We start from the raw sequence: 23,313 nt of genomic DNA, 5'->3' as shown, positions 1-23,313 counted from the left end.
CTCATGGAGAGAAAGAGAGTGAGAGATGGATGGGGAGGGAAGAAAGGAGGGAAGGAGAAATGTCACACTCTGGGAAAGGGGGAGAGGGCAGAGTAAAAAGTTGAACTCACAGAGGGAGAGAGAGAGATGTTGGTTGGGAGAGGGAATGAGGACTGGAGGAGAGGAAGCATACAGGTGGCAGAAAAAAATATTGGATGTACAGTCAGAAGGAAATGCAATCAGAGACTCATGAAATCACCAGACAGCAAAAGTAGGAAAAAATGATTTTATTTTCAATTTAGTGATCGAGATGTGCCAGTTTTGAGAAGTTATATCTGCTGACTATATTTTGCACTATACAGTGGAACCTTGGTTTACGAGCATAATTCGTTCCAGAAGCATGCTCGTAAATCAAGTTACTCATATATCAAAGCGAGTTTCCCCATAGGACTGAATGGAAACTCGCTTTGATTCGTTCCACCAACCCCCCCTCCCCCCGAGGCTACCGGTGCTGCTCTATCACTCCTCCCCCGCTCTAACCGACATCGCACCCCCCCAAACCAGCATCACAACCCCCCCTCGCGAACGCCCCCCCGCGAGAACCGCAAAGCACCCCCGTGCTGAAAGCGGCATCCGCCCGCCCTTCCTCCCAAACACGGTCCTTACCCCTTCTGCTCGTTGTAAGGGTGAATGCGAGCTCCTGCCTCTTGCCTGGGCTGGGCCTTGAGCATCTGCGCATGCTCAAGGCCTTTTGGTTCTCGTTCTCTCGGAGAGAACGAGATCTCCGAGAGAACGAGAGCCAGAAGGCCTTGAGCATGCGCAGATGCTCAAGGCCCAGCCCAGGCAAGAGGCAGGAGCTCGCATTCACCCTTACAACGAGCAGAAGGGGTAAGGACCGTGTTTGGGAGGAAGGGCGGGCGGATGCCGCTTTCAGCACGGGGGTGCTTTGGGGGGGGGGCGTTCGCGGGGGGGGGTTGCGATGCTGGTTTGGGGGGTGCGATGCCGGTTAGAGCGGGGGGAGGTGCTCGTACACTGGAACATGCTCAGTTTGTGAGGCAAAAGTTTGCTGAGTGTTTTGCTTGTCTTGCAAAACACTCACAAACCAGGTTACTCGCAAACCGAGGTTCCACTGTATTTGTCTATTTTTCTATAGTTATTACTGAGGTGACATTGCATATTTTAAAGTAATCTGCCTTGACCTCTTTGAAACCCCTCCGAATATAAATGATAATTAACATTTTCTCTGCATACAGTGTGCTTTGTGTTTTTTTAAATTTTGTGGTTACCATTATAAGGACATAAGAACATAAGAATTGCCACTGCTGGGTCAGATCAGTGGTTCATTGTGCCCAGCAGTCCGCTCCTGCTGCGGCCCTTAGGTCAAAGATCAGTGCCGTAACTGAGACTAGCTTTACCTGCGTACGCTTTGGTTCACCAGGAACTTGTCTAACTTTGTCTTGAATTCTCTAACTTTGTATTAAGATTATATTGTGTGTGTGTGTATATGAAAAATGGATGGAAGAAATTGCATTACAATTAGTACTATTATGGGGGTGGAGTCAGGGGCGGGTCTGGGGTGGGGTTTGGGGCGGAGTTTGGCGAGGGTACTCGGTTGGTATTTGTTAGGCTTAGGAGGTACTTGGCTTGAAAAAGTTGAGAAATACTGCCCTAGACGTTTGTAAAATTTTTGATTATTGCTGTAAAATGTCCAAGTGCTAAGCCCTCCCTAATCCTGCCTAAAACATGCCTTTTACACCCCACCCCTTAATATTTAGATACACTGGATATAAAACAACCAGAAAGATATCTAAAACGTCAGTATTGAAAATGCCCACTTGGATGTTTCGACTAGTAAGATACCAAAGTGTTGGTTTATGATGTCTTTTGGATGTCTGTGTGTTTTGTAAATGAGCCCCTTTATTGTGGTATTGGGCTGAAAAATGAAGCATGCTATAGAAATGCAAAAATGATCTTTTAGAAACTTGGAAATGGGAAGGAAATCAACAAACTGTTCTTCTGATTTAAAAAAAAAAGGGAGGTTGAGAACTAGAAGTGGAGCGGAACTATGTTTTTCATAATTTTATTGATTTAAATATGAAATGAAATCTTTACCATAATCTTTAAGAAAGTAAGAAAACACAATTGGACTGCGCTGAACTTGTAACAAATAATTTGTTTGAAAATCCACCAATAAAAGTAAAGGAAATGTGTTTATGTTCTGACAGTAACAGAAAGAGGATGTCTGTAATTGTTCAAATGCCAACAGGGGACCTGCGTCTCTATTGCAAGGGAGCTGTAAGTATGTTGATTTTATGTAAATTGTATGTAGCTTGCATTGGGATATTTCCAGTGGATCTAGTAACTTATGACATAAAATCTCACTGTGGTTCTTTAACTAGAAAATGTAAACTAGAAAGCAGGTAGCTAAGCTTTTCTGAATGTATATACCTATATTCAGATTTTTGTATTTGGCTTAATTCATAGATTCTAAATTACTCTTACCTGTGTCCCCCTCCCCCTCTCATAGGGTTTCTTTTACAAAGCTGCATGGCAAACACTCTTACGTCTATTAATTTTCTATGGACATATGAGAAATTACTGCAGCAGCATCCGCTAGTGTGGCTTTGTAAAAGGGGGGGGGGGCTAATTTTATACTAAAAATCTACTGATTTTACCTCCATCTATCCTATACAGGATTAACAAAGGAAAATTCATCTTTCATTTCTTTTCATTTGCATAGTGGCTTGCTCCTATAATTTGCTATATTTCTGTTCTCCTGCTCCTTCCCACATCTTCCACCCATCCCTAGGTTAGCTCTCCTTATATATGAAAACCAAGAGACAGTTATCTTCAGTAAACCCTCTATTGGACAATTCTGTTCACTTGTGATATCACTTTCCACAGTGCACTTTCTCACACTTGTTAATTATCAACATGACTTTCATTCAATGCAATTTCTATTGCAAAAGACATGCGGTGTCAAAAAAATGATGGGCCCTGTGTGTCACATATGCTAGGTATGCCACTGGATGAGAGCATAGGAATAGGGACCAAAATGTGAATGCTACATCTGTATGGGGGTGGTATATGGACACAGAGGGGTAATGCTAGACATAGGAGGGTATATGGACACAGAAGATGGCTAGACATGGGGGAGAATAAGAATGCAGAAGGAAGATGCTGGATAGGAGTGATACTGTACACAGGAGGAGGGGATCAGAGAATGGTGAGATGATAAAGGTAGGGAGATACTAGTAAGGGAAGTATAGGAGACAGAAAAGGAAGATGCTTGCTGAACATGGGGGAAAAAAAAACTTACACAGAGATGGAAGATGAATGGTGAGCATGGAGAAAGAAGACATGTCAAATGGTCAGGAGACCCTGGCAAGTGAGTTAAGTAGACAGATGAAAACAGAAACCAGAGCCTGAGACTAATGTGATGTGAAGAATAAAATGACCAGAAACAAAAGGTAGAAAAAAAATATTATTTCTCTAGTTTGTGATTAGAATATATCAGATTTGAAATATATATCCTGCTAGAGGTGGTGTTAGACATAACTGGGGACTGAAAATCCCAGGCTGTGCTTCTTTAGCTTCCAGCTGGCTTAGGGCTCTCTGACCAGGAGGTAGTTGCCCTAGTTGCTCTCCCCTAACACTCTTCCTGCCATGTGTGACTGAAGTATTCTGCTAGCTTGATTTTTCTACATAGCATTCTATAGTAATTTAACCCAACCCCTCCTGCTGGACCCCCCCAAAGGCCCTCCCCTAAGATCGCCGGCAGGAGGGTGCCCAACCCCTCCTGCCGGACAAACCAACGGCCCCCCCTAAGGTCACCGGCAGGAGGGTGCCCAACTCCTCCTAACGGACCCTCCAATGGCCCCCCTATAGCCTATAGTGGGAAGGGCCTTAGGCACCTGGACCAATCAGGCCCTAGGATCCTGTGGGTTGGGCAGTGGAGGGGTGGGCCCCCTCATTTGGACAGAGGTGGGCCTGCTGGCTGGATGGGAGAAAAAACTTGTCACGTAGTCCTTAGGAACTGTTGCCCTAGAGGTGCCTGTGACACTGTGAAGGAGGCCTGTTTATCATACCACTGTAAATACTGTACATTTTCATTCGTTCTTTCCAGATTGATGCACCGTGCCTCTTCCTTACCTTGAAAGACCTGCAATTCTGTCCCTTTAATATTTAACATATAGGGCTCCTTTTATCAAGCCACGCTAGCGGTTTAACGCGTGTAATAGCGTGCGCCAGCCACTAACACCTCCTCTTGAGCAGGTGGTAGTTTTTGACCAGTGTAGGGGTTAACGCGTGATGAAAAGTCACGCACGTTAACACCGCTAGCGTGGCTTGATAAAAGGAGCCCATAGTATCATTCCCCCTCCTTTTCTTCCTATCTTGTTTTTCCTGAACAGATTATAAGCTTAGTTTAAATTTGTAGCCATTATGACAAACTCCTTTTCTATATACACTCACAGATTTATTGTATTTTTAATGTGCTTTTATTTTATTTTCTGTTAGGACAATGTGATTTTTGATAGACTTTGTGAAGACTCAGAGTACATGGAGAAAACTTTAAGCCATCTTGAGCAATTTGCCTCTGAAGGTAATTAGATGAATCTAATTTATGTATGACACATTTAATATATCCCTCAACTAGTACCTTTTCTCAACAGTTTACAGTAAAAGTATTCACAAGATAAAACAGAAAACATAAAATATCAAACATACTTCCAATAACAAAATCCCAGAAAAAAACCCTGACCAAATAACAACTTAAATATTCACAACATATAATACTTAGTCCTCCAACTCCAAAAGTCTTAAAAATAAAACCAGATGACAGCCTAGATATTTTCAATATCTACCCTCCCCTCCCCCCAATAAAAAGTCTGGTTAAAGAGACATGCTTTCAAGCATTTATGTAATTTCAAGCATTATGTAAACATTTATGTCCAGTGCAATAGATGTTGTCATTCTGGACAAGTGGGTCATCTCCCCATGACCGTGTACCATATGCAGATGGAATCCAATCCGGATTTTTTCTGTGTTCCTCCTACTTCATCAGGAGCTCTACTGCCCCCTGCAAGTTCTGCTCTCCCTTTTTCTTATTTCATTGACCAGCTTCCAAGGCCACAATTTCCAGATAGGTCCGTAAGGCCATTTTGTTAGCCAACATTATCAGTCTCCTTTTTCTGTCAAGGTGCATTCGACAAGCAGTGCAGCTTCGTCATGGGTCGAAGCTAGGGCAGTCTCTCCAGCTGAGATTTGTCGAGCTGTGACTTGGTCCACTCTACACACATTTGCAAAGTTTTACAGGGTGGACGTTGCAGCACGAGAGGACTCTGCCTTTGGGTCCTCAGTGTTATGGTCCGGCGCAGTCAACCTGCCCTAGATTTCTGGGACTGTTTTTGTCCATCCCGCTTGTCCAGAATGACACACCTATTGCACTAGAAAAAGAGATTATGTCCTTACCTTGATAACAGCTTTTCCAGTAGATAGGTGTGTCATTCTGGACTCCCGCCCTGTCCTTCCTGCCTACTGTCTTATTCCGCCTGCCTACTGTCTCATTCTGTTTATTTTTCTCCAAGTATGTATCTTGAATGCCAATCAGCCCTGAAGAATTCTGTATAATATATTTATAGTGTTCACAGGGATACTACCTGAGCTCCTTTGATACTTCTGTTGGCTGATATTTGTTCATTGAGGCCCGGATTTTGTATAGGATGCCCAGTCTCAGAAGCCGATGGGCGTCCTATATAGAATCGAGCCTAAGGTCGCCTAAAGTAAACCCAGTTCTCTAACCAACATCCATGTTACAGACACCGGTTAGAGAATCGGGCTATTGTAGACACGGCCGCAAATCCCCCCCCCACCCCCGAACGAACGCAGCAGGACGGATGCCCAGTCCCTTCTGCCTGGAATACTCCTCCCCCCCGAACAAACACAGCAAAAGGGATTCCCAGACCATCCTGCCCAGAACACCCCCACCCACAGCCCCACCCCCCAAATGAAAGCAGCAGGAGGGATGCCCAGAACACCCCCACCTCCCACAAATGAAACTGGCAGGAGGGTGCCCAATTTCTCCTGCTGGAACCCCCCACCCTCAAATGAAACCAGCAGGTTTCCAATCCCTCCTGGCTTCTCGAATTCAGACAGTATGTCTCCACCACTTTTTGTGGGAGACTGTTCTACATATCAACCATCCTTTCAGTAAAAAAAAGTATTTCCTTAGATTACTCTTGAGCCTATCACCTCTTAACTTCATCCTATGCCCTCATTCCAGAGCTTCCGTTCAAATGAAAGAGACTCAACTCATGTGCATTTATGCCACGTAGGTATTTAAACATCTCTAATGATTAAAAGAGGGATTCATAGAGTGGCCCAGTTGACATCTCGTGTGGTGTTGATTGAAATTAATTATAAATTTTTGTTACGGCTTTACAGGTCTCCCTTGTACATGCATAGGGCAGGCCTGTGTGACTCTGATCAATATTTCAAATGCCATCATTCCCCTGCCACTCTTGGATATCAGGTTTGGTCTTGCGTTCATCAACACATTATGGCTATGTAGAATTACAGCTTTGTGTTTCCCCCGATACTGCTGTTTACCTTGGAGTCTCTTCCTTGTTCGTCTCTGAGGGGGTTCTGGAGTTTTGTGGATCTAGCAATTCTGCTGGGGAAGAAGATGATACTTCATTGCTGGATTTCCTCGGATTCCCCAACACTCGCTCATTGGTGTACTCTGATGTTACAACAAGCCTCTATGGAATAATTACAAATCTCCTCATTGGACACTATACAGGGGCGAATATTTAGTACTCGCTGGGAGCCATTTTGGCACACCCTGACACCCAGAGCTCGTAGTCAATTGTTGAATGCCTGATTTTTCTTTGAACTGGACAACCTGGAATGGGAAATAACTCTTGTTTGCATAGTACATTGTATATTTGGGTAGGGATGGGTGGATGGATACCATAGTGAAATATTGAAGAATTTTTTGAGACCATGTATTCCTGTTGTACTCTTTGTTACCTTGAGTTTTTTGTATTTTTCCAAAATCAATAAAATATATTTGAAAAAAAAAACCATTGCTACCATATCTCCCCTCTTCTGCATTTCCTCTAAAGCGGTGTATCGCAAACTGTGTGCCTTTTGAGATTTTAAGTGTACCTTTGCTAGGCCTTCCCACATCGCATCATCAAAGCAGGCCAGCCTAGCAAAGGCCCCGAGGCTGCCTGATTAAACTGGGCTAAACTACTGCTAATGGCAGCTGTGTGCCGAAGTTAAAAGCACACAGTGAGCTGCCGCTATCAGTGACAGGAGAGGTATTGCTGGACAGGTAAGGGAGAAGGGGTACTGCTGAACATGGGGAGCAGGGTAGGGGGAAGTAGTATTGCTGGATAGGGGGAGGAGAGAAGGGAGAAATGGTAATGCTGGACAGGGAAGGAGGGAAGGGAGAAGGGGTACTGCTGGGCAGGGGGAGGAGAGAAGGGGTACTGCTGGACATGGGGGAGGTAAAAGGAAGGGATAAGAGGTGCTGCTGGACCTGGCAAAAAGGGAGGGAAAGGAAAGGTGCTACACACTGGAGGGGAGGGTGAGATAGTGAATGGGGAGAGAGCATGTTGGAATGGGGGGTGGGAAGGAGGGGTGCCACTCAAGGGAAGAGGCAAGAAAAGAGAGAGAAAGTGTGCAGGAGGAAGAAAGTGTTGACAGATGGATGGGGAGGACAGTAAGGAGGGAAGGATAAATGTTACACTCTGGGGAAGGGGGAGAGGGCAGAGAGTGAAAAGTTGCACTCATGGAGGGAAAGAGAGAGAGATGTTGGTTGGGGGAGGGAAGGAGGACCAGGGGGAGAAGCATACAGAAGGAAGAGAGAAAAAATATTGGACTGGTGGAAAAGAAGGAGAAATGTTGGACTGGGAGGGGAGCCAGAAAGGAGGAACGGAGATGGACTGCAGGGGGCAGAAAGGAGGAAGGGAAAGAGAAATGTTACACAAAGGGGAAGGGGGGAAGAGATGACTATAGGAAGGGACAGATCAGACCAGGGAATAGAAGAGAAGGAGGAGAGTCTGGTAGTGCTACAGAAATAATAATGGTATTGGTAAAGAGAGATGCCAGATTATGGGAAGGAGAGGAAAGAGATGCCAGACTGGGAAGGGGGGAAAGGAAGGAAAGAGATGTTGTCGGACCACTGGGGAGGAAGGAGGGAAGAAGAGAGATGTCAGACCATGGAAATAGGGAGAGAAGGAGAGAGAGATAGATGTTGAGTTAATGCCAAAGATGGATGCAACTTCGTTATAGCAAATTACAGGGACTGTCTATAAACAATAGTCAGTAAAAGGCTATGTATATAATGGGAGACTGACTATATAATAAAGAAACTACCAGTGTGGAGAAAATTAATAACTCATTAGCTGTACGCTCAGAGAAATGAAACTCTGAAGAGGGGGTGAGAACCTCCTCTTGGGGTAAGGTTCTCACCCCCTCTTCAGAGTTTCATTTCTCTGAGCGTACAGCTAATGAGTTATTCATTTTCTCCACACTGGTAGTTTCTTTATTATATAGTCAGTCTCCCATTATATACAAAGATGGATGCAAGGCAGAAAGTGAAGACGGAGAGAAAAACAGTCAATGGATAGGAAGGCCCTGGAAATATAGTTAAAAGCACAGAAAAATAAAGTCGCCAGATAACAAAGGTAGGGAAAATGATTTTATATATAGTGAATGTATCAGTTTTGAGAATTTGTATCTGCTGTGTATATTGTGTGTATAAGAAAAAAGAATGGAAAAAAATTACATTACAATTAGTAAAGGGGGTGGGATATGGGGAAGAGCTTATGTGGGTCTAGGGTGGAGTTTGGGAGATCTGTGATTGGGGGTAATCAGTTGATATTTGTTAGACTTTCCTGCTGGCACGCCCTACTGACATTTCAGGGCCATGTCTGGAGGGTCTCTGTCCATGTGTGGATGTCAGCGTGATGATATCACGCATGCGCGTGATGGCATCACGGCAACGTCCGTGCACTTCTGGGTGCCTCAGGCCATAGCCACTACCTTTAGTGTGCCCCGGCTTGAAAAAGTTTGAGACACTTCTCTAAAGTATACATTTTGAAATCTTTAAGTATATCCCCATACGCCTTATGATGGAAGACCACGCACCTCTCTGGACCGACTCCATCCTTTTTATATCTTTTTGAAGATGCATCTCCAGAATTGTGCACAATATTCTAAATGAGGTCTCACCAGAGTATTATGCAGTGGCATCAATACATCCTTTTTCCTACTGGCCATATCTCTGCCTATGCACCCTAGCATCCTTCTAGCTTTCACTGTCACCGTTTCAACCTGTTTGGCTAGCTTAAGATCATCACATACAATCACACCCAAGTCCTGATCTTCTGTCATGCAGATAAGTTTCCCCCCCCCCCCACTAAACTGTATTGTTCCTTTGGGTTTTTGCAGCCCAAAAGCATGACCTTGCATTTCTTAGCATTAAATTTTAGCTGCCAAATTTCAGAGCATTCTTCAAGTTTCGCTGTGTCTTTCTTCATGTTATTCACACTATCTGAGGGTATTTATTCTATTGCAGAGTTTGGTATCATCCACAAAGAGGCAAATCTTACCTGACAGCCCTTCAGTAATATCGCTTTTAAAAATGTTAAAAAAAAAAAAAAAACAGGCCCAGGAACAGAACCTTGAGGCACACCACTGGTAACATCCCTTTCCTCAGAATGATCTCCATTAACCACTGCCTTCTATCGTCTTCCACTCAACCAGTTTTTGATCAAGCCTGTTACTTTAGGGCCCATCCCTAGGGCACTTGGAGCCATTCAGATTTTCTTGACTCTTCTTGGTTGGTCTGGTTCAATAAGTGAAGACCAAAGTGAAGAATGAATCTATACTTTTCACAGCAGCACAGCATAATACCCCTGAGGTATTATGTATCACATTGAGCACAAATTGAGATCTTTCTCAAAGTATTATTGTACAGTTATACTTTTAAATGAGAGACTATACATAGTGTGAAAATGTGATGGATATTTTTTCATCTATACACAATATACATAAAATTGCTATGTTGGCTTTAGATATTGTTTTTTTTGTTTTGGTTTTCAGGCTTACGAACATTGTGCCTTGCATATACAGACCTTTCAGAAGATGTTTATCAGGAATGGTTGAAAACTTATAATGAAGCAAGCAGAGTTTTGAAAGACAGAGCTGAAAAGCTAGAGGAATGCTATGAGATAATCGAAAAGGTACATTAATATTAAAACAATACTAATATTAAATCTTCAGTTTTGGGAATGTCTGGCTCACAGGTTAGTCGCATCCTCTCATCACCAGCTGCTTGCAGTAGACATTTTTGGCTTCTGCCTCAGAATTAAATACTCATGGCAAAAGTAGAAAATGAATTCCTATTCTTGTATTTATATTATATCTGCCTACCCCCTGCCCCCCCCAAAAAAAAATCCTTTAAATATTGTAGCAGGAATAGAGTAAGAGCTTTTGCTATATGACAGTCTACCTCTAACTTGCATGTCCTGCTGCCACAGGAGTCCCAGACGATATATTTTACAGCTGGGGAGGGAGGAGAGAGTGAAACTAGTAGCTGCTGGACACAATTAGTGCCAGGAGAAAGAGAATCTAAGGAAATCAGTGTTGAGTGATATGGAGGCTAGGTGGAAAGATGGATATGAGCCTGGAGATGGTAGAAAGGGTTAGCCCAGTGTCTCTAAAACCTTTTTAGCTCTGGCATACTAAACGGAGCAAATGTTTTTCACAGCACATTATAATTGAAACTATAAATTTGCAAAACCAACAAAAAATTAAATTTGAGAGTTATTTATTTAAAGTTCTTTAAGCTATGTATGGGTTAATGTAACAAAGGTGAAACTAAAGTAGATAGGATAAAATATGATCAATGCAATGGATGTGCTTGTTGAGTTCAAATTTACTCAAAATGCAGCTCGATAGTAGACAAGCAAATACACATTTCATCATCCATGATCTGCAGTCATTTTCTTTTTTTTTAAAATTTAATTTCTGTCAGACCTGAAAATCCAAGTTTGCAAAGATAAGAAGATCCAAATAGTAACAAAGCTTTGATTGCTTTGTTTCTCAAGTTAGGATAATTACTATATTAAAACTAAAACTACAATTACTTGCCGTTAGTTTTCAAGGACCAATCAAGTCAAAGAATGATGCTTGTTTGAGCGGTTGTATCCTTACACACCCAGACACTCATAATATTGACAGACTTTTGCATACGCAATGTACATGTCATCTATTCTAGTGTATATTTATGAAGGGAATTTTAAAAAATAAAGTAAAATTCTGGAATCTATAGTGACACACCCAGAATCTCTTTAGGGCACACAGTTTGAGAGACCCTGGGTTAGCCAATGTGGGTGGGTGGGAGCAGACAGAGCATAGGTGGAAAAAGGGTGTATATTTATGATTGGTATTATGCCTGTTCATAGAAAATAGTAACCCTGCTGTAATCCATCTAATTCATGCTAAAAACTGTGTTCATTTATTTGAGCATATTCATAAATCCATTCCCTATCTGAGTTGTGGTTTATTTTCAAAATTAAAGTTTGCACATACCTCTACTTGGAAGATTATTCACAGGAATTATATGCTAGCATTTACTCTTGCTATTTGGTTCACTAAAATTTTCTGTCTCAATTTACACACATAAGCATACATTTTCAAAAATGCGTACATGTGATAGTGGCTGAATAAATTCCAGTTCTCCTTAAGTGTACTCCTTCAAAGTGCCACCATAACAGAAGCATTCTTAGCCTGCTTAGCCAGGAGTGCAGGACCCAGTTAAAGGGAGATAAAATCCTAGAGAAGAAATAGGAGGAAGAGACACAGGAAGAGGAAAGGTTCTGAGGGATAGCTTTCTAACCTGTGGCTGCATTGTCTGAAGACGGGCAAAGGTAGGAAGACTATATTGTGGAATTCAAATTTGAACCCGGTAGAAGTTTATTACTGTTAGTGTTTGCAAGTGAATAACTGGAAGCTTTCTTCAGGAACTCTTGAGTGCAGTTCTTTTTGTTGGATTCTCTGCTGACTATGTGAAGGTTCTGGAGATGGGATCTATACTTCTCAAAAAGAAAAAAAATCCACTAATCTTTAGGTGTTTGGTCCTCATTACAGCATTGAACGTTTGCAGGGGCAAAAGGGAGTAGCCCTGCTTTAGAAAAGGACCTGAAGAAGTTTAGTCAGAACTGAACAATCAAGATATTTTTGTTTTGCAGTGCTGTTAGTGCTGCTGATAGTGTGGCCTGTAATGGCCATTGGAACCTGGTAGAATTTATACATTGGTTTCATTGTAGGCTACAACAAACTGGAGGGCATGATAAGTTAATGAATAAGGGTCGTATTCTCAAAAACTTACCGTGCTCTTAACGATGGTTGCTAAACCAATTCTAGCCAGTTTAGTTTGCCAGTATTTTAACGCCAATTATGAGAATGGCCTTTTCCGAGCTTCCTATCAATCTGTGACTCTGCCATACAAATGTAGTCCAATGAGGTTATTAATATTAAAATGCTAGTAAAATGGCTCTCTCAAATTAGCACTCCGAGCGATTCTCTGTGATTGCTGGGTGATTCCTAACTTTGTTGTGCCACATTTGCGGACAATATTTTCTGAAAGGGTCTGAGCTGTCGTAGCCTTGCTTTCTGATCAGTATCTGAGGATCAGGCACTGACAGGAAAGAAAGACTTGACAGCTCAGAATGCTCCCCGCCATGCAACTTAAAAAACAAACAAAAACCCTCACAAATTGAAGGACAGCAGGAAGATTGCCCACTTCCTCCTGCCGCCAGGGTCCTCAACACCCCTGCAGGAGGGATGCCCACTTTCTCCCACCGCCAGTGATTCCTGACACCCCCCCCCCCCCCCCCCGACAACCCTGGCCCAGTCCCTCCCAACGCCAAGGTCCCCCAGCCTCCCAACACCCAGCAGGAGGGATTCCCATTCCCTCCTGCTGCTGAGATCCCCCCTACCCCTCTGACACCCCTTCCCTGCCCCCCCCCAATACATTTCCAACGGTGGCCAGTTGGAGGGATGCCTACTCCGACCGGCAGGCCAACCTCTTCAAACTGGCAGGCTTTTCCCTTCCCGAGATCCACCGGGGAGGGGCCTAAGGTGCTGATTGGTCCAGGCACTTAAGACCCCTCATATGGAAGAGGCCTTAGGCACCTGGGTCAATCAATGCCTTAGGCCTCTCCCCGTTCATCCCAGGATGCACTGGGACGGGGAAGGCCCACCATTTTGAAGAGGAAGGTCTGTCATCCGGAGGAAGTAGGCATCGCTCCAGCGCTGGGAGCGATGGGGGATAGCGCAGTGGCTCAATGGTTACAGCTGTTGCCTTGTGTTCACCAGGTAGGGGGTGCAAAACCACATCAAACATGTATATGGTCAAATGTTCTTGTATATACTGTAAGCTTAACAAAACCAATTTTAGGGGAGAGTGTGGTGCAGTAGTTAAAGCTACAGCCTCAGAACCCTGAGGTTGTGGGTTCAAACCCATGCTGCTCCTTGTTACCCTGGGCAAGTCACTTAATCCCTCCCATTGCCTCAGGTATATTAGATTGTGAGCCCACCAGGACAGACAGAGAAAAATGCTTGAGTATCTGAATAAATTCATGTAAACCATTCTGAGCTCCCCTGGGAGAACAGTATAGAAAATTGAATAAATAAATAAAATAAATCAGTGACTCGAGGTGCCCCTTGTGAAACATTGTTTACAGACACAGCACTGGTTTGAAGATCTGCGGTGTACAGTTTTGCAGCAGTTTAGCATCCCTGCTCATGGAGGTGACATTAAAAAATGTTTGAGAAGACAAGAACAACACTTCATTTTTTTTAACTAGGCACAGTGGAACCTGCGGGTTTAAACACGATGATTGAGTAGAAGGCATTTTTTAAATGAAGAGCTTTCTGGTTTTGAGTGGAAGTGCTGCATAGGACTCTTTAAGAACAACTTTTAAACTTTTGCGTGTTGGTGATGTCATGCTAGCAGCTTTTTAGAGGAGGTACGCCATTGTTCCCGGTCGGGGCAGTCTGCATGTTTGAAAGAGAAGGTTATTTCTCCTGACCAGCACCTATGCAAAACAAGGTCTTGCAAGGACTCTTGTTTAGAGTTGAAAGAGATGGATTGTACTTTATGATCTCATTGTTTTAGAGTACAGTGAGGACATTCACCAAGCTAGATTATAACCATCGCTTGATTTTCAGAGGAGCAACTGAAGTCGTAATGTTGGATCATAGAATTGCCAGTTTGCTCTAGAAGCAAGGAGTTCCAGATAAGTGACTTTGAACTTATAGACTATAACCTTCAAAATTTGATTTAACACTGTCATTATCTAGTAATTTTGCTCTTAAGTATTTTTGATTAGCCCGTTTTTTTGACCAGAGATTTTCATTTTTCTCCTCCAAAGTGGGGATTTTTTTAAAAATCTCTGGTCTGTTTCCGGAGCAGGCCTATGATTTGAAAAAGTACCCCTTATAGAAGCTGTTTGCATCTGGGGACGTTAACCTGTGTGGTTGGTTTTGAGGCCTATTATGCAACTATAATGATTGTTCGCACGCTTGCTTGATATTGATAGAAAAAAGAAGACGTATTATGTGCTTGATATTTACTTGATAGAAAAAAGATTACCGTATTTTCACGCAAATAACGCGCACCCGTATAAAACGCGCACACGGGTATAGCGCGCAGAAATCATGATGATATGTACAAAAACTTTGGTATACCGCGCTCACGGGTATACCGCGCATGCTGCCCGACGCTCCTTTCGCCCGCCCTGACTTTCCGTGCGCTGTCCCGACTCTCCGTTCACCCCCCCTGACTTCCGTGCACTGTCCCCCCTTGAAGGTCTGTTCCCATCCTGAAAGCCTGATGCCCCCCCCCCCCGACGTCCGATACATCCCTCCCCCCGAAGGACCGCCGACTCCCCAACAATATCGGGCCAGGAGGGAGCCCAAATCCTCCTGGCCACGGCGACCCCCTAACCCCACCCCGCACTACATTACGGGCAGGAGGGATCCCAGGCCCTCCTGCCCTCGACGCAAACCCCCCTCCCCCCAACGACCGCCCCCCCCAAGAACCTCAGACCGCCCCCCCAGCCGACCCGCGACCCCCCTGGCGACCCCCACGACCCCCCCACCCCCCTTCCCCGTACCTTTGGTAGTTGGGCCAGAAGGGAGCCCAAACCCTCCTGGCCACGGCGACCCCCTAACCCCACCCCGCACTACATTACGAGCAGGAGGGATCCCAGGCCCTCCTGCCCTCGACGCAAACCCCCCTCCCCTCCAACGACCGCCCCCCCCAAGAACCTCCGACCGCCCCCCCAGCCGACCCGCGACCCCCCTGGCGACCCCCACGACCCCCCCACCCCCCTTCCCCGTACCTTTGGTAGTTGGCCGGACAGACGGGAGCCAAACCCGCCTGTCCGGCAGGCAGCCAACGAAGGAATGAGGCCGGATTGGCCCATCCATCCTAAAGCTCCGCCTACTGGTGGGGCCTAAGGCGCGTGGGCCAATCAGAATAGGCCCTGGAGCCTTAGGTCCCACCTGGGGGCGCGGCCTGAGGCACATGGTCGGGTTGGGCCCATGTGCCTCAGGCCGCGCCCCCAGGTGGGACCTAAGGCTCCAGGGCCTATTCTGATTGGCCCACGCGCCTTAGGCCCCACCAGTAGGCGGAGCTTTAGGATGGATGGGCCAATCCGGCCTCATTCCTTCGTTGGCTGCCTGCCAGACAGGCGGGTTTGGCTCCCGTCTGTCCGGCCAACTACTAAAGGTACGGGGAAGGGGGGGTGGGGGGGTCGTGGGGGTCGCCAGGGGGATCGCGGGTCGACTGGGGGGCGGTCGGAGGTTCTTGGGGGGGGCGGTCGTTGGGGGGGAGGGGGGTTTGCGTCGAGGGCAGGAGGGCCTGGGATCCCTCCTGCCCGTAATGTAGTGCGGGATGGGGTTAGGGGGTCGCCGTGGCCAGGAGGGTTTGGGCTCCCTTCTGGCCCAACTACCAAAGGTACGGGGAAGGGGGGTGGGGGTCGCCAGTGGGGTCGCGGGTCGGCTGGGGGGGCGGTCGGAGGTTCTTGGGGGGGCGGTCGTTGGAGGGAGGGGGGTTTGCGTCGAGGGCAGGAGGGCCTGGGATCCCTCCTGCCCGTAATGTAGTGCGGGGTGGGGTTAGGGGGTCGCCGTGGCCAGGAGGGTTTGGGCTCCCTTCTGGCCCGATATTGTCGGGAAGTCGGCGGTCCTTCGGGGTGGGGGTGCGAGTGGTCCTGCCGGGGGGGGGGGGATGTGTCGGACGTCGGGGAGTCGGCCGGGCAAGAGGGCTTGGGCTCCCTCTTGCTCCGATCGTGGATGCGGGTGCGGGTGGGAGCGCGTGCGAGCGGTCGTTCGGGGTGGGGGTGCGAGCGGTCCTGCTAGGGGGGTGAATCGGGCGGGGTGGGAACTATGTTTTAAAACTTTTGTATACCGCGCTCACGCATATAACGCGCGAGGGGTATGCGCGGTAGGTAAAAACGCGTATAACGCGCGCGTTATATTCGTGAAAATACGGTACATATTATATATACAGGTAATTATTTTGTACTTGGGGCAATGGAGGGTTAAGTGACTTGCCCAGAGTTAAAAGGAGCTGCAGTGGAAATCCAATCCAGTTCCAGTTTATGGAAAATCAAACACTTGAGGGGATTTGGGACAGTTGGGACAGAGGTGATGATCATTTCAGTCCAGTTTGCTTAGGAAGCTGGAATAAAAGTCTGAAACTGCTGTATTGTTTCATACTCACTTTAAATCTGATATTATGTCCAGAGTCTTTTTTTTTTTTAAGAAGTGCTCTTTTTTTCCACCCCCCCCCCCCCCCCCAGAACTTACTACTGCTAGGAGCAACAGCCATTGAAGATCGCCTTCAGGAAGGTGTTCCAGAAACTATATCAACATTAATGAAAGCAGAAATCAAAATTTGGGTTCTGACAGGGGACAAACAGGAAACTGCTATCAACATAGGTGACTCTCTTTCTGTATTGTATCTATCATTCTCCAAAAGACAAACAGGTATAATACACTCACATGTGAGTGATGTCATCCATGGAGCCCAATTCAGACACTGCCAGAGTGCACTGTCACTTTAAATCTTTGGGAAGATGTCCCCACCTCGCATGCATGGTGCTTTCCCGCCTGACACTTGAGCATGAAACCAAGCAGTCTTTTGTTTTCCATGGAGCAGAGAAGTTGTTTGTTTTTCTTCAATCTCTCCTCAGCATGCCATAGTTGGGTTGTTTTTTGGGTTTGTTTTTTTTTACCTTTTTTAGTGCCTTCCCTTGTGTATTTTCCCCTTTTTTTTTTCTTCATAATTCATTGTTTTCTACTTTAATTTAGCCTGATAATAAATTTTGCTTATTTTTTTCTATGTTTTTTAGTTTGGGGCATTGAGGCCTATTTTTGCCCCAGGAGCATTGATCTCGTATGCTTTCTAATGGTAAATTTCCAAAAGACAGGTTATATTATTTTGTCGCCTATTGTAAAAGATCAGTCTAAATCTCAAGAGCTTTGTTCAAATTATAAACTGGTGGCAAGTATACTCGTTTTTAGCTAAAACTGCTGACCTTTTTGTTGCTGATCAATTACATGATTATTTAAATAAGCACTATCTTTTGGATATGATTCAATCTGGGGTTAGGAAATCTCATAATCCTGAAACCTATTTATTAGAATTAGTTACTGATTTAAAATCTTTGGGCCCCTTTTACAAAGCTGCAATAGCAATTCTCCCATTGCAAATGCAATGAAATCTATAGGAATTCAATGGGCTTTTAGTGCATTTGCTGCAGGAGAATCGCTAACATGGCTTTGTTGGATAAGAATATTCCCTTTAAATACAGTTAGACCCTTCAGCAGCTTTCGACTTAGTTGATTATGAACTGCTTCTATTTAGACTGGAATCTTTTGGAATAACAGAGAATGTGCTGTCTTGGTTTTCTGGATTTTTGAAGCACCATAAATGAGGTTTCTAATCCTGATTTCCAGTACAGTAGGTGAGACAATCTAGACAGTAAGGTTATTTCTCTTTCATCGAATGGCTGCAGAAGAAATCTACTCCGGATTTTTCACTCTGCCTTTATAGTACTTCATTGTGCAGTTTAGCACCCTCTACAGTTTTTTCCTTCTATGTGCATGGATACAGTGTGTGTTCTGCTTTCCCCATTTTGTTTTAATTTAATGTAATTTTGTCCCCTTTTCAGGTAATTTAGTGCTTGGAGTGATTTTAAAGCTCTGCCTGCTTGAGAATTCACAGACAGATCTGTAGTTGAAAGGCCGATCCCTCTGAGTACCTGTTGGCTAGCCTGCATAGTTTTCTCCGGACCTCAGGGCCGTCCCTGAGATGGTCTCACCTTCTGTTAATCAGGGGTCGAGTGCAGCCTGTTAGGTGCCCTTAGGAGGCTCAGCAATGTCTTGCAGGGTGCCGGCTGCGTCATCGTGCCTCTACCCATTCTGAGCAGTGTCTCACAGGGTGCCGGCTGCGTAATTGCGCCTCCGCCCGTTCTGGTGTGCATCAGATGGTCCACAAGGGTGGAGGTATAGTCAGACATTGGAGTCTAACTGGGAGCCAGAAGATCAGCTCTGTAGAAGCTTTCCCAGCATTGTGACAGTGATTATTCTCATCCAGCTACTGTGAGAGAGCTGAATGCAGGCTTGCAGCACTTCTAACTGATCCTCTCAGGTCACAGTAAGTACAGCCTATGAGAGACTTCGGGGGAGGTTTAAAAACTTGTGTTTTGAGTGTTTCTGAATGTTTCCCTATGCTCCTCCTCCTGAAAAATCCTAACATTGCCGTTTTTAACGTTTGCGCTCTGGATTTTGGACCACTGTTTTCCCCCTGTGCAGTCCCAGTCCGCCTACATGAAGTTTAACGTGGATAAGTGTAAGGTGATGCATGTCGGTAACAAAGATCTGCACACAAATGCAGTGCTCAGGGAGACCCACAAGGAAAGAGACTTGGGAGTGCTGGTCGATAGGTCGATGGGGCCATCTGTGCGGTGCGTGGCGGCGGTGAGGGGGGTGAGCGGAATGCTTGGATTGATTGGGAGGGGGATCGTGGGCAGATCGGAGAGGGTTGTCATGCCGCTGTGCCGGGTTGTGGAGCAACCCTGCCTGGAGTGCTGCGTCGGGCACTGGTCGCCGAACTTGAGGGACACGGTGCTGCTCGAGAGGGTCCAGAGAGGGGTGACTGGAGTGGTTGGGGGGTCTGGATGAGTTGTCATACAGCGAGAGATTGGAGAGGGGAGAGGGTACTGAGGGGGGACATGGTTGGGACGTTCAAGATAGTGAGGGGAGTGGACTTGGTGGATAGAGACTGGTTGTTCGCCCTCTCCGGGGAAGGGGAGAGCGAGAGCGCACTCTCTGGGGTTGAGAGGGATGGATTCTGTACAGATGTGGGGAGCTTCTTTTACACCCAGGGATTGGTGGAGGGCTGGAGCGCTCTTCCGGAGACTGTCGTAGGGGGGGGACGCCCTCCAGGGATTCGGGACGGGTTCATGCTGGACCGGAGCGTGCTCAGGTAGGGCTGGACTCAGTTGGGGCTCTGGTCCTTTGCCTGGGGGCCGCTGCAGGAGCGTACTGCTGGGCACGAAGGACTGCTGGTCTGACCCAGCGGTGGCAATTCTTATGTTCTTATGTTACACAGCGTCTCTCAGTGGCATTACTCCTTTGGACACATTCTAGAGTGACCCTGCCGCTATACTTGCGCTTCTTGACCCTGATCTGGGGGATCTGGAAGTGGATGATTTGCTTGCTGACCCCTTATGTATAGGTGCAGCACTTCCTGGGATGGGAAATCAGGGACTGTGTGCTGGATCTGTGGATCCCTCTGGGGTTTTGGGAGCCTGCTCCTATTTGAATTTGCAGCTTGGCCAGACCTTCTCTCTGAATTTTTACATGAAGTCTTTTGGTCTCTCGGCCGGCTCAGGCTACTTCTTCCGCCTGGCTTTGTGGTATATACTTGCTACCTTCCTCTGGTACCCTGATACATGCATTCTGGTCTTGGAGCAGTTTAATTTTCCAGAGAGTGCTCTGACTTTTGCTAGAGCTATGCCACACTGGGATTTTATGGTAAGGGAGTGTCTGCAACTTTGGTTCCGCCCAGGGTGGATTTTTGGTAGTGCAGGTGGCAAAATGCACCTTCCCCCCAATGTGGGTGGTTTCAATTTGGAAGATATACAGGTCTACCATGTGGAGGTGGTCCTCAAGAAGCTCTTTGACGCAGCTGCCTTAGGCATTAAAGCTGCTTTGGCGACGTTTTATGTCACTCACGCATGTCACGCTCAAAAGCGCACTCTGGAAAGTTGAGACGGTGGTTCCCTCTTTTCAATTTTGTTTTGGTGGGCACAGTTTTATATGCCAGATCATTGTATGCAGTTATGTGAGTTTGACTCAGGTGCCAGAGTAATGCAGCTCTGCCCGCAGTGGGCTGCTGTTTCCACTTTCAAGGCTCCTTTGGCTGGGCTGCCTTTTCATGAGTTGTGATTGTTTGTTGGCAGAGATCTGAATGACTTAATGGATTCCAGACTGGACTGTTGCTCTATGACTTGGTCTCATAGCAGACCCAGTCCTTCTAGGGTTCTGGTCATTCTTATTTCTTGGTGCCCAGTGCTTCCAACCGTGTTCATGACATTTAGCAAGTGTTTTCTCGGGGCTACCAATGTTGGTATAATGGCTACAGATGTTCCTAGCCTCCCGACTTCAGTGTTGCACCTCCTGAAGCACAAGCACAATGGCGCCAGGTCAGTGGATACCACGCTGCGGATTGGGGGGCCATCTCAAAACATTTCTGCCTGTCTGGATGCGTGTTACACCTGACCAGTGGGTCTTGGAGTTTATTTAATCAGGTTATAAACTGGAATTTGCTGTCTGACAGATTGGTTAATGGGCTCTGTCCAGATTACACGGACAAAATGCTCAGGATTCCAACCACCATTCAGCGCTTGCTGTAATTTCAAACTATGGACCCAGTATCACCCAACCTCTTGGGCTCAGGCAGATACTCCATATACTTTCTCGTGCCAAAGAATGGCTCTGAAGATTGGAGGCCTCTTCTGGATCTTCAGCATGTGATGTCTGCTCTTAAGATTCCAATATTTCGAATGGAGAACGTGTGTTTGGTCATTGCAGCATTGATTCCAGGACAATTTCCTGCCTATCTGGATCTTAAAGAGACATGCTTGCGCATCCCCATTTTTCTGAACCACCACTAAGTTTTGCGGGTTAAGGTTGAAATGGCATTATCAGTTCTCAGCCCTGCCCTTAGACTGGCTTCAGCACCCCAGACCTTCACCTAGGTGATGGTAGTGGTGGCAGCTTACCTGCGGCAGATGGGTCTAAAGGTGCACCCTTATTAAGAGGGCTGGCTAATCAGAGCTCCCTCATTGGCTGAGGGACGCCGCACGTTGGAGCAAGTTCTCCAGATGCTGGAAGACCTGGGTTGGATTGACAGATTCAAAACATGAAAGAAAAAAAGACAAGAATAAACTATCTGACGCCCATGCACTCACTCGGATACCTGGTGCAGATCCTGGCAGGGCATGGCACTTGACTATTAAACTCCTATCTTATATTCGAGTCAACCATTTTTCTTCCTTTTTTGGGGAAAAATAGGGGTCTCGACTTATATTCGAGCAAGTATGGTATATATAACACGTAGAGGAAATTGTTTAAGGAAGTTAAAACAAATTTGTCAAATAAATGAGTTTTCAGTGATCTTCTGTATGATTGGTATAACAATGAGTTAAGGAGTAAGTCACTTAGAGTTTTGTTCCGGATTCCTGCTTGGAAGAAAAGCTCCTCAGCGGCTCGAAGAGGCTTTAAAGGGGCATTCCCTTTCGATTACGCCCCTTCAGACATGCACCTATGGCTTCATCCCGCAGAGCAGGTACCAAGATGAATGAAATTGCTCGGGCCTCTCTGTGAGTGTCTGAGGCATCCAGCAGAGTGCCTGCACCAACCAGCACTCCTCCCAATATCTTCCAATTTTCCACTGAGCAGATGTTGAGATAAATGAAATGTCATGGACCTCTTTGATGTCAGCAAGTGCTTGCACCAACCAGCACTCCTCTGAAATCTCCCAACTCTTTGCCGAGCAGATGACAAGATGACTAAAATGGTAAGTGCCTCTCTGATATTAACAAGTACCTAAGGTGTTCAAGAGTACCTGCATCAACCAACACTCGTCTTGATATCTCTAAACTCTCCATGGAGTAGATGCCAAGAAGAATGAAATGACAAGGGCCACTAGATGTGGTGTATTTAGATTTTAGCAAAGCTTTTGACAGTGTTCCACACAGAGTCTAATAAATAAACTGAATGCCCTCGGGATGGGTCCCAAAGTGACAGGCTGGGTCAAGAACTGGTTGAGTGGAAGGTGACAGAGGGTAGTGATCAATGGAGATTGCTCTGAGGAAAGGGATGTTACCAGTGGTGTGCCTCAAGGTTCTGTTCTTTGGTCTATTCTTTTTAACATTTTTATAAACGATATTGCTGAAGGGTTGTCGAGTAAGATTTGCCTCTTTGTGGATGATACCAAAATCTGCAATAGAGTAGACACGCTGGATGGTGTGAATAACATGAAGAAAGACCTGGTGAAGCTTGAACGGTCTGAAATTTGGCAGCTAAAATTTAATGCTGCAAAAACCTGAGGGAATGGTACAGTTTAGGGGGTGAGGAACTTGTGTGCATGACAGAAGAGCAGGACTTGGGTGTGATTGTATGTGATGATCTTAAGGTGGCCAAACAGGTTGAAAAGGTGACGGCGAAAGCTAGAAGGGATGCTAAGTTGCATAGAGAAAGATATGTCCAGTAGGAAAAAGGAGGTAGTGATGCCCCTGTAGAAGACTTTGGTGAGACCTAAATTTAGAATATTGTGTACAATTCTGGAGGCCACACCTTCAAAAAGATATACAAAGGATGGAGTCTTCATCATAAGGCGTATGGAGACAGACTTAAAGATCTCAATCTTGTATACTTTGGAGGAAAGGCGTGAGAGGGGAGATATGATAGAGACGTTTAAATACCTACATAATGTAAATGCGCATGAGTCGAGTCTCTTTCATTTGACAGGAAACTCTGCAATGAGAGGGCATAGGCTGAAGTTAAGAGGTGATAGGCTCTGGAGGATTCTAAGGAAATACTTTTTTACAGAAAGGGTGGTAGATGCATGGTACAGTCTCCCAGAAGAGGTGGTGGAGACAGACTGTGTCTGAATTCAAATGGGCCTGGGATAGGCACATGGGATTTCTCGGAGAGAGAAAGTGATCATGGTTACTA

The 23,313-nt window shown here is 45.8% G+C and overlaps 1 protein-coding gene across 1 annotated transcript in view; it reads left to right on the top strand.

Moving 5' to 3' along the window:
• The window catches only part of ATP8A2 (ATPase phospholipid transporting 8A2), a 457,609-nt gene that overhangs the window by 171,069 nt on the left and 263,227 nt on the right, over positions 1–23,313 (top strand). The window contains exons 13-16 of the mRNA XM_033950263.1: positions 2,205–2,274; positions 4,498–4,582; positions 10,096–10,235; positions 16,866–17,004. Coding sequence (XP_033806154.1) covers positions 2,205–2,274; positions 4,498–4,582; positions 10,096–10,235; positions 16,866–17,004 — 434 coding nt within the window. The remainder of the gene's footprint in view (positions 1–2,204; positions 2,275–4,497; positions 4,583–10,095; positions 10,236–16,865; positions 17,005–23,313) is intronic.

Source organism: Geotrypetes seraphini, chromosome 6, assembly GCF_902459505.1.
Source record: "Geotrypetes seraphini chromosome 6, aGeoSer1.1, whole genome shotgun sequence".
Taxonomy (NCBI): domain Eukaryota; kingdom Metazoa; phylum Chordata; class Amphibia; order Gymnophiona; family Dermophiidae; genus Geotrypetes; species Geotrypetes seraphini.
Note: the sequence above shows the minus strand (reverse complement) of the source record. Positions and strands in the feature narration are given on the sequence as shown.